The sequence below is a fragment of the Pholcus phalangioides genome, unplaced genomic scaffold (genome assembly GCF_987345545.1).
Source record: "Pholcus phalangioides strain wild (caught in Gottingen) unplaced genomic scaffold, Ppha-v1.0 ptg000041l_1, whole genome shotgun sequence".
Taxonomy (NCBI): domain Eukaryota; kingdom Metazoa; phylum Arthropoda; class Arachnida; order Araneae; family Pholcidae; genus Pholcus; species Pholcus phalangioides.
This window is the reverse complement of record NW_028301627.1, coordinates 7,302,005-7,313,676: the sequence shown is the minus strand read 5'-3', so window position 1 is coordinate 7,313,676 and position 11,672 is coordinate 7,302,005. Positions and strand designations below refer to the sequence as shown.

Here is an 11,672-nt window from a genome sequence, read left to right as displayed (position 1 = left end):
TTTCTTTTTGGATCTTGTTGGGACGTTACGGTGAAAGTTGAAATAAGACACAGATGATACACAGATAGATACACATTACATCTAACTACCGCTACTGTCGTCACCTGCTCGGCCATTTGCCGAAGTTTCAGAGAAAGGGGATACTATTTCAAAACATCTGCGCTTCACTAGGGTGACCATACGTCCCGTATTCGCCGAGACAGTCCCGGTTTTTCTTTTTTCTTGGCTGTCCCGACATTTTTCGCAAAAGTGTCTCGGCTTTTCACGTATTTTCAACGAAACCAACTTGACTTTTACTCTTCAAACCAACGATTAAAATAATCTTCCGGACTCAGAAATTACATTATGATAATTACGACTACAAATAAGAGTATTTATTTTACACATTTGTCATGTTTTTTTTATTCGCTGGAATTCGAAGTGGAGCTTCATTTTCCTCGATTGGTGGCTTCTCGGTGATTCTAGCATAGGCTGGAGGCTTTGCCTACTTTTGGCATCATTTTTGGCAGTTATTAGCTATGTCCTGTATTTTCCCGTAATTCGAAGCCCAATTTCACGTATTTTGCTGGACCAAATATAGTCAGGCCACGCTTTACCACACAGTTGGTAAATAAGGAAGGATTGGTTGTGTCTCTAGTGACGTATATGGATAGCGCGCTTGCTAGAGGATTGTGTTCGATTCCCGGCGGAGACAAGTTGACTTTTCTTTCCGAGTTCAACTTTGCCAGTAGAATAAGAAACGCCATCTTACTCTCATCTTACTTACGTCACCTTAATACGTAGTATGTTTGTATTTCTGGGAATGCATATAATGCCCATGTACCTCTAAAAATGCGCAAGAGGTCCGTGTATTTCTAGAAATGCGTAGGAGGCATTCAAATTTCTTGAGATTTGTAGGAAGCTTGTGTATTTCTAGATATGGGCAAAAAAAGCTTGCGTATTTCCAAAAATTCTTAGGAGGCTTGCTTATTTTAAACTATGCGTATAATGCTTGTGATTTGTAGAGATGCGTAAGAGGTTCTCGTATCCCTGAAAATGCGTAGGAGACACTTGCATTTACTATTTATTAATTTATTTTAGGCTTATTTTAGGCTTTATTATTTTCAGACATGCGTAGAAATTGCCTATGTACTTCTAGAAATGCGTGAGAGGGGCTCATTTTTTCCAAAAACGCTTAAGGGGCTCTTGTATTTCTAGATATACACAGTGGACTTGTGAATTCCTAGATAGGATCGGAGGCTCTGGTATTGTTTATGTTTCAGCTTTTATGTTCCCAGAAATGTGTAGGAGGCTTTTTTAATTCCAGAAAATGCGTAGGATTCTTTTGTAAGAGAGATGCGTAAGAAGTTTGCGTATTTCTAGAAATTGATAGGAACAGCTGGCATACTTATAAAAGTGCCTTGTGCACCAGCTCGTGTAACCTTTTGTTGCAGAATAAATCCAGGGCTGGACAAATCCCAAGCTCCAGGTCACCATGACGATCAAGAAAGTGATATTGGTGCTTTGGATCTTTATGGCATTACCGGACATCTCTCTCGTGTCCTTAACACAAAAGAAGTTCATTTTGGTACTATCCCTGAAAACGGTCGATTGTGTTTCAAAAGAGAGTTTTGAAGAGCCCTATGGGCCTTGCTCGGGTGAGGTGGATTATATTGTCCCTCGAGATAACAACTTACACCGCATACATACATACTAAGAAGATTGGCAGTGCGCGTCTGAGAGTTGGAAGCCATGATGATGTCAAACCGGCAAGAGCCCCAGGGATTGATCTTAAGAGGAAATATGATCTTCGACCACGTCGGCGTCAACAGAAGTAACTAATACATGGGAAAACCTAAGCAAGTTCACTTGTAAGGAGGAGATAAATCAAGTCATTGATGGCAAGGACGAATTAAGTGTGATTTATTCGGCTATAATGAATTGTTCTGATTCATTATAGCCAAGTGACGATTCACCCAGTGACGATTCCAGTAACGATTTGCGGCTTAGATGTTTGTATTTATATCTGCGTATAAATTTTTATATTCCAAGATTATCGGCAATCATTCGATCAACTGATGATTACTAGATTCTAATGGGATGGACGGCTACACACCTCCATCTTATAATCCCGTTTATAATTTTGATTGATCATTGGCGTTGATTGTTTAGATTTTATTTACGTGTTATAATTATGACTTCAGGTTGACGATCAATTTTTTTATGTAATTTATTTTATTTTTTGCTGCATTCGTCTGGGGTGGTCATGTTACGTTGTTTCTAATAAAACTTTCCGGATACACCCCACCCTCTTCGGGAACGCTTCGATATCTCTCCGAGATGGGAAGCGGGGTGTGTCCTGTCTTCAAAGGTCAAAGGTATTGGCGCTTAAAATTCTTTTTTGTAGTTACAAAATTGCAAGACGAGAGCACTCGAAGGTGTTTGGAATTTATAGATGCATATCCCACAACATGAAAGAGGGTCACTATGCCCTAAAAAATTCAAAATAAACATTATTTTAGACCTTTTTCTTCGGATAGAAATTTTTTTTGGCACCTAAAAAATTGTTCTAGCGCCTAGATTTTTCTGCGATCTGTCCAGCCGTGGTATAAATGGTGTTTGACAGTTTCATATAAGATCACTATCTTTCCGCTATTACTGATTATTTCTCGCATACTCCTGACTGGCATGTCACGGCACGCGTACCGCAGGTTGGGAACCACGTCTCTATAAGATAAATTGTGAAAAATATATGCGTGGCTCGGGTGCAGTGCTATGTATTTCGTGACTCGATGTCATTTAACCACTGTACATGAATGTCTAGTACACTCATTTTCCGATTACTATCGAATATCAACTATTGTCAATTACCTATGCATGTTGTTGAGCAATAATGCACTGTACAGTGCACAGCCAGTAGAGAGATTCCTTACAAAACAGAAATGGTTTTAGCTGCACACAGTATGGTCCCACACATTATGATATCAATAACTAACTTCTCTTCATGAGATAAATTTATTTAATTATTTACAGTGTTATTATTGTTTTAGTGTTGCATTTTAGAATCATAATAATAGACATGCACGAGTATTATACTCTCGCTGTAAATATTTCGTGAATAAAATATCCGTTACGTGGCGCTAGTTGTTCTTTTCGTTGTATGTATACAGTGGATGGGCCGCCAGAGTATAGTGTGTTTTCGATTGTGCAACTGTGTGTGTTTTTCCGCTATATATATGTAAATACAGTGTTAATTAGTTCTTTTAACTGTTCTTTTATTGTTATGCGAGTAATCTAAGTTATGTACTTTAGTACTGCTGGATGAATGTGCACTGTATTAATACCGATTTGCGCGGAGATTAAGTTGACACTTGTGTGTGACCGTTGGTTTTTCCCGTTTCAATACAGTTCCACAAGCAATTCTTTTGTGCCTGAATGTACTGCAGAATGTGGAAAGTACTCTTCGTTATGCTACTGTTGGTGAAAAACGTACTGGTAGAAAGTAAGAGATTTAAATTTTTTTCCACTTCTATATATCACGGCAAATGTGATAAATGTGGATATAAAACATAATAACCGGTTATTAAGCATACTTACCGAACGTTGTTCGTAAATTTAATAAGTGCTAAATAAATTACCACTCCTACCGGTGATTATGCATAATACCTAAACATCGCGTCGTTGGTAAACATGATAAATATCGTACGGTATATGGTACATTATAATTCATACATGTATTGTATCAGCACATCAGGTATGATCGTAAAATTTGTTATCATTATAACGAGTTAAAACTATTTTCATCACGCATACTAGACTCATTTGGATTTTTTTCTCTCATAATTATCAGATTCACCATAGAGTGATTATTATGCATAATCACAGATCAGATAAAGCGATAAATGCCAAGTATTCATCAAATTTACCAACGACACTCGATTATTGTGCATAATTGTCTTTAAAAGTGATATTGTTTTCAGTATTTCTTTTTTCAACTTTCCAAAAGCGTAATTAAAATGTGAATCTAATTGTAAGTTTGATGCTTCATGCATGTGTTTCAAATTGCAATTTTAGTGCATTGCGGATTTAAATTAAATTGATTGAATACGGATCAAAGTGCAATACAGTTATATTTTTTAGTTAAGGATTATAGAAATATGATTAGCATTGTAAGTTGGATGCATATACGTTATATTATTGTTTGAAAATAATTTCTGCTATAATCAATGAAATTGAAATTCCTTTTCGAATAAAATTTGTGTCACGAGTAGAACAAAAATAATAATTTCTAATGTTTCAGAAAAGATTTAAATTATGAAACCAATTCAATTTTTATCATGATTTCAATGATGTTTGTATCGAAATTTCAATGGAATTGTTATTTAAATTATTCTAACAAAATTTAAATCATAAATCTAATGATTTTATCACAATTCAAATTTTACCATAATTAAAATAAAATGTGTGTGACAAAATTGAAATAAATTGTATCATAAACAAAATATAATACGCATCAAAAATTTTTCTCCATTTACGATGATAAATCTTTTCTCAATTTGTCACAATTCAAATACAATGTTATCATTTGCAATTAAGTTGTTATAATTTTTCAATTCCTATTTTCATCATACTTTAAATACAATTGGACACAATTCAAATGATAAAAGGAAATATTTTTTGCATCTATCCTAATTCAAATAATGATTCTTATGTTAGTTCAAATACAATCTGTAAAATAATTTAAATTGAATTGCATCATGATGAAAATACAATGCGTATCAAAATAAGAGTGCAGTTCGTAACATAATTCGAATTCAATGTGTATCATTATTCGAATGCAATTTTATTGTGATACATTTGTAAGCAGCGTTATAATTCAATTAGAAATTTTATCTCAGTCAGAATAGAATTTTATCATAATGAAAATACAAATATAAGCACAAATGCCCAAATAGGCAAATTGGCCAACGAGGAAGCTACAAAAAAGATGCCCGTAAAAAAAATGCGTGTCAAATATTATCAAAATAGAGGAACCCAAAATAGAAAACAAATCATACACGAAATCATATTTCAAACATAGTTTTTATCTTAGTTTAAATGCAAATTTTACCATAATTCAAATAGCAAAAATATTGCGTGTGTTTCATTTATCTAATTCAAATAAAATTGTATAATAATCCCATTACAATTTTATGATAATCAAATACAATTTTATGATAATCAAATACAATTTTATGATAATCAAATACAATTTTATGATAATTCAAATAAAATGTTATAATTATTCAAATACAATTTTATCATATTTTGTAATCATAATTATTATCATAGTTCAACTAAAACACATTATCTCATCTGAAATAAAATTTTATCTAATTGCAAATAAAATTTTATCTAATTTCAAATAAAATTTTATCTAATTTCAAATAAAATTTTATCTAATTTTAAAATCACAATTTGAATTCAATTCGCTACATAATTCAAACGCAATTTGTATTCCAATTCAAGGATGAGAATATAATTTGTATCATAATATGTGAATACTGATTCCTTTTTCTCTTTTTTTAGGTCCCCCAAACATACAGCCATTCGAATTCCCAAGTAAAATCAAAATCGGTGATACGACCAGCGTTACGTGCGTTGTGAATACCGGTACTCCTCCGTTCACTTTCAAATGGTACAAAGATGGTAAAGTACTTGGCACGGAAAACATCAATACATTACCGAATAAAAAGCTTTCGAATCTACTCATTGATCCGGTAAAAGAAACTTCTGGAGGGAACTACACCTGTGAAATACGCAATGCTTTTGGGAAAGATAGGCACTCGGCTGTACTCAATGTCAGAGGTATAGATTTAAGTGTATTTTTGAGCGATTACACATAGAGCGATTTCGTGATTAGTTTATCGGATTCCAAAACCGAATTATTCATCATTACAGCTCCCCCATATTGGACAAAGGAGCCCGAGGACACTGAGGCCGAAGAAGGCGACGAAGTGAAAGTATCTTGCTCAGCAAAAGGGTACCCGGAGCCGGTACTTAAATGGTTAAAAAGAAGTAAGTACGGTAAAATCAATATTAACGGTCACCCAAAGGCGGATACCCCTTCCGCCCCTCCCCCAGTTCTCAAAATTTTTTTATTATTAGCATAGGTTGTAGGGTGGAGATGAAAAATCCCCTTCCCCCCCCCCCCCCGTTGGAAGAGCCTGTGTTTGTTTTTTGAAATTCCGAAACCTCCTACGAATTTTTAGAGATATAAGAATTCTTGATACTCAACCTCTTATGAATTTCTGGATGAACCACTTCTGTGGATGTAAGCTTCTTACGCATGTCTAGAAATACTCAAGCTTCTTAAACATTTCTAGGAATTCATGAGTATTTCATTCCTACTGTATAGAGAAATACTGAAGCCTGTGATGAATTTCTAGAAATACACGAGCTTCCTACGCATTTCTAGAAATTCGAAAGCCTCTTACGCATTTCTAGCGACACATGAACGAACCTTTTACGAATTTTTGGAAACCCCTATGACGAACCTCTAGAAATTCACGAGCCTCATGCACTTACTACGCATTTCTCGAAACATATAAGCCTCCTGCGAATCAAGGAAACAAATATTTCCTGGATTTTATGCCGAAGTGAACTCGGAAAGGAAAGTCATCTGGTCTTCACCGTGACTCGAACCCAGGCCCTCTTGTGAACCGGGCAAGCACGCTACTATCTCCACCACTCGAGACTCAACCGTAGTGCGTGAAATAAGGAAGGCAAGGTTGGGTCTCCGCTGGCGTAGATGGTAGTATGCTTGCTCGGTCTGCAAGAAGAAGGCCTGAGTTCGAGTTCCGGTGGAGACCAGATGACACCTCTGCATGAAAATCCAGAAAATATCTGTTTCCTTGATATATTTTGGGCTAAGAAAAATCCGTCTATTTCTATCCCGCCACGAATTTTTGGAAATGCAAAAGCCTCTTACATATATATCTACAAGTATTCAACGTTGTATTTGTATTTCTAGAAATTCTTATGAGCCTTATGTATGTTACAGCCAAAGCCCGAAATTAGCAATTTCGCGACGGGGCCGGCTACAATTGGCCAATTTCGTTAAATATTGGCCCGACCAGCTCGCGAAAGGGCCGGCGTTCCCTGGTGAAAGTCCGATAATAAAAGACATGACTCGGGATCATCGTCAAGTTGACGTACATTTTCTAGTGATAATTATGCCCACGTTACTTATGGCAACTCATCAGACCCCGGTCATTATGCGGCAATCATTTTTTTCTCTCCGAAGTTGCAGTCGAATTGCAGTCTCGTCACATGGAGCTAATCCAATATAGACATGTATCATACGTTGGCGATTAAAAAAAATGGATTTGGCTCCTACCGGGCCGTCTTACATCAGCACATCGTGATTTGGCCAGGGGTCTCCGGCCACTTCCTGAAATGACCAGCCCCGTCGGAAATTGGCCGCACTGCAGGCTTTAGCAATAACTATGCATTTCAAGAGGTATAAAGTGTGCGTAAAAGGGCTCTACAGTACCCTGCCCAGTGCTCACCAATACGCATCTAGGTGCGTGATTCACGCATCAGAATTCAATTTCACTTCTATACACTGCTTCAAATTTCAGTTAATTTTTTTAATACAGTTATTTCTGTTTCTCGTAAACAAAATATCTCTCAGTTTACGATACTGCCCCTTAAGATTTCGGAGAAAAGTGTGACGTTACTGTTCAAAATCATATTTTGGGTAACACTGGTACTGCCTAATGTCTAGGAATAACCAAAATTCAGCTAATGTTTCGCTGGTAAATAACATAATGTTTGTATTTAGATTACAATAACAAGAAAGATTCCGTTCGAGATGGCGCCGTCATCGTCGACAGTGGCTCATTGGTATTCGGAAGTATATCGAAGTCTGATGAAGGGATATACGTATGTATAGCCGACAACGGAGTCGAACCGAAGATTCGTAAAGAAGTTTCGATCACCATACGTGGTAATGAAATTGTTTATAGTATTTATTGATTAAGTAATATTTTTGTGTATGTGACATTATTCAGTAATTTTTCTGAACTGAACTTTTTTTTGGACATTAATTTGTTTTTTGTCCGATACGGGGCGCTACGTGTTCACGTATTTACAGTTTCGGAAACATTGCTCTGGCGTTCGACGTGAGTGCTGCTCCAAGTGTGCATTTCGTTCGTAGTATGTGTGTGCGTGGAGTGTTTATGTATTACTAAACACAATCCCGTTGATACCGAATTTTATGTACGTGTCTATTAATTTCGGTCCGCCATCCAGTACAAAATGGTCATCAACAAGCTCTCGGTGCTGATTATTGTGGTGTTATCCGCCTGCAACGTCCATGCAAACAACAGTAAGTACCCGTGCATTCTTAAACATTTAAATAATTTAATTATTTTATCTATATGTAAATATAATTGCTATTCCGTTAATTAAATATGATTACAAAAAAGTACTATTCGGTACATAAAAATATTATTTCAAAACTCGTGCATATCAATGGTAAAGTAGGCTTAATTCTTCTCTGTGTTTTGCATTATTCGTGCTCCACAGAAACATACTTTGACGACATTTCCGAAGGACTTTTAGGCATATTTTACTCTACGAAAATAATTCTCAGCCACTCTCCGACTTACGGACTTTCCGAGTTATGGACGGAAATATTTAGCAATCTTGGCGAATCCTAGATGGACCTTGGCGACATTCTTAACAAAATCGGCTCTACTATATATCGTTTAGTAAAACACATTTCCAGGAGTATGTACTATATATAACACATGCATTATCCCTCTTAGGGTCCTGGGATTATCAAGGGGTGGGGGAGGGGCATGGGCAAAACAAGTGGAGGGAGAGCACCACGGCCACAAGTGGAAATTTCTAGCCGCTTTCATTGCTAAAATTTCATTTTATTAATGGAAGTATCTTATATAAAGGAGGGAATAAGAGAGACTTGAACTTATACATATATTTTAAGTCAGGAGGATTGCACAGGAATGTGTGTGAAACATGGTAAAAACGTAGCCTCGTAGATGGTGTAGGTACACTTCTTTAGGGGTCCTGGGATATTGAAAGTGGACCGTGGCTCAAAATCAAATGAAAGAGATGCCAAAGCAAGAAATACATTTTATTAATGGAAAGGAGGGAGGGCTGGTTCTTGAGTTTTGGGGGCTGTGGGAGCAGTAATGAAGCATGATAAAAGGGTCGGGGTGGGTCTCAATGTATAATGAAGCAGATGGGCCCTCATACGGGACAGACTCTCAGGCCCGTATACCAGAGACGATTCTTAAACTTTTCTGGTTTTTCGCACTATAAATTCACTGTATTGACGCCAGTGAAGAATCTGATAAAAAAAACCCCGCCAAAGATCCTAGACTAGGGATCTTGCTGCAGTATGTGGGGCCCATGATGAACCATATATATATGTGTGAATGGTTCTGAGAACCCGGCAAAATATTCTTCCTTAAGCCCCAGGGTTATTATAAATGGACAATGGCCAAAAAATCAAGCGTAAGGACAGCCACACACACACACAAATTCATTTTATTAATAGAAAAAAAAAACTTAAATTTTACTGGCCACGTGAATGTAATACGATAGGAAACCCCCCCCCCCTCCCGGCCGAGGGGTGTATAAAGGGAACTGGGCGGGAGCAATTTTCGCTTCCACCCTCCCGTTCACGCCAATAATACAATTTTTTCACTGACCACCCACTATCGCGCACCTTTCTGTATCCTCCTTAAGGTATATATAGTCTAATTCTAGGTTGACTGGGATATTCTCGCAAAATTGGCGTGTTTTGGTTAGATTGGGAACGCGTTTGTGTAAGTCGGGGAGTGGTTGCACTTTAATTTAACCGCTAAAATTCTTCGAATTCCTTTATCGCTATCATGAATCCAATGCTAATAATATGCTCGAATCATTTTGATTATTTTTATCCGTTTTTTTTTTTAAAGGAGCGCCGAGGATCCAAGCATTCCAGTTCCCGAAACAAGTCAGCGCTGGGCACAGTTCGGGAGTGTCCTGTATTATAATGCAAGGACAATCGCCTCTGGAATTCCGTTGGACCAAAGATGGTAGAAATGTCAAGGGAATGACTGGCATCACGACCAATACAAATGAGAAACTATCGGTGTTGGTTATCGACCCAGTTTCGGAGAAATCGGCCGGGAATTATACTTGCCACGCCAGAAATGAATTTGGTAGAGACTCTTATTCGGCCGTCTTGGAAGTTAAGAGTAAGTAATCACTATTATATACGACGGGGCTGCCCTTACCAAACGCGGGGCCCGGTGGAAAATTGATTGCGAGGCCAGAGACGTCCTCATAATTTCGCTGCCCCTTAGCACCGATTTCATATATTTCGTGGGGAGGGGAATCGGAACTTCAGAAAATGAAAAATAATAAATAAAATAAATAAAATTCTAGAACCCACATGAAAACTCAGAATAAATGAAACATTACTTTGATGTAAAATATGTCTGATTTGTAGTGAATAAATTGAGAAGTTATTTCACTTGAAAGAGTGTATTCTAACCAAACCCATCAATACTATCAAGTAGAGCCACTTCCCGACTTACAAACAGGTTGCGTTCCAAGCATCGCCCGTAAAGTAAAATCACACCAATTTGGCGAGAATCCACTGATCTCACCCATATTTTCGAATTCACCCTTCACAAGGAATTCAAACTCGTTAACGGATATTTCCTTGGAAATATTTTTCTTGCAATGGGAACCCAACAAGAAATCTCGGTTTAAGTCCTCACCCCCCCCCCCCCGCACGCACTTCGTACCATCCAGATGCTATGCCACAAATCGCATGCGCAAACTTAAACGCAGCGGAAGTTCTAGTCAACACAGAATACAACAGACTCATCCGACATATTGTTTTCCGGCCGTGGTCCCTTTTTTTTGACCATTTTTAATGTCTGTAGTCCCCCTTCCCACATCCAAGTGAAAGTCCCTTTTTCCAATATTTCTCATTTTTCTTTTCTTGCATTTGGTTTTTTTCTTTTTTTTATATATTTTTCGCCCATGGCCTCTTCATCCCAGGGATCCTAAAGGGAAAGGGCAATTCTGTCCCAGGTTGTGAACCATTGGCATAGAATTTCCTACTGTGTATTATTAATTGGAATTACATAATTTTGGAACGAAGAGCCGAAAGAGTCTGGTTAAAACATTTTCCCCAATGTCGCCAATGCCAATCTGGGATTCGCCAGGAGGACCAAATATTTGGTTTGTAACTCCATCGTTCGTATACACTGGCAGGTCCCATCAAAAAAAAAAAGGTCTGAGTGCTTTCACTTCGTAACAACCAGATGCTATGTTATGATTATCAGGCCTAAACTGAAACGCCGCGCAGCTAGTTAAGGCTTATCTGGAATTAACAGAGAGAGCTGAATATTTTGTTCGTAAGTCGGGGATTGGCTGTATTACTTTGCGACTGTATTACTTTGAAAAACTCTTCATATACGTATGCATGTGCTTTTTATTTAGTCCAGCCCGTGTGGGTGAAACAACCCGAAGACACCGAAGCAATAGACGGCGAAGCTATACAAATACACTGCTCGGCCGATGGCCACCCCGCACCGGTCATTAAATGGGGAAAATCAAGTATGTATAAAATCATCAGAGGACCTGTTTATTACAGGTCCAGGGTTACTAATTATTGCCAGAAA

At 37.6% G+C, this 11,672-nt stretch overlaps 1 protein-coding gene across 1 annotated transcript in view; it reads left to right on the top strand.

Moving 5' to 3' along the window:
• Window positions 1-1,782: 1,782 nt before the first annotated feature.
• LOC149065203 (hemicentin-2-like) overlaps window positions 1,783-11,672 on the top strand; it is a 41,267-nt gene continuing 31,377 nt past the window's right edge. The window contains exons 1-6 of the mRNA XM_089254328.1: window positions 1,783-1,813; window positions 5,548-5,826; window positions 5,920-6,036; window positions 7,805-7,969; window positions 9,951-10,232; window positions 11,491-11,607. Coding sequence (XP_089110454.1) covers window positions 1,783-1,813; window positions 5,548-5,826; window positions 5,920-6,036; window positions 7,805-7,969; window positions 9,951-10,232; window positions 11,491-11,607 — 991 coding nt within the window. The remainder of the gene's footprint in view (window positions 1,814-5,547; window positions 5,827-5,919; window positions 6,037-7,804; window positions 7,970-9,950; window positions 10,233-11,490; window positions 11,608-11,672) is intronic.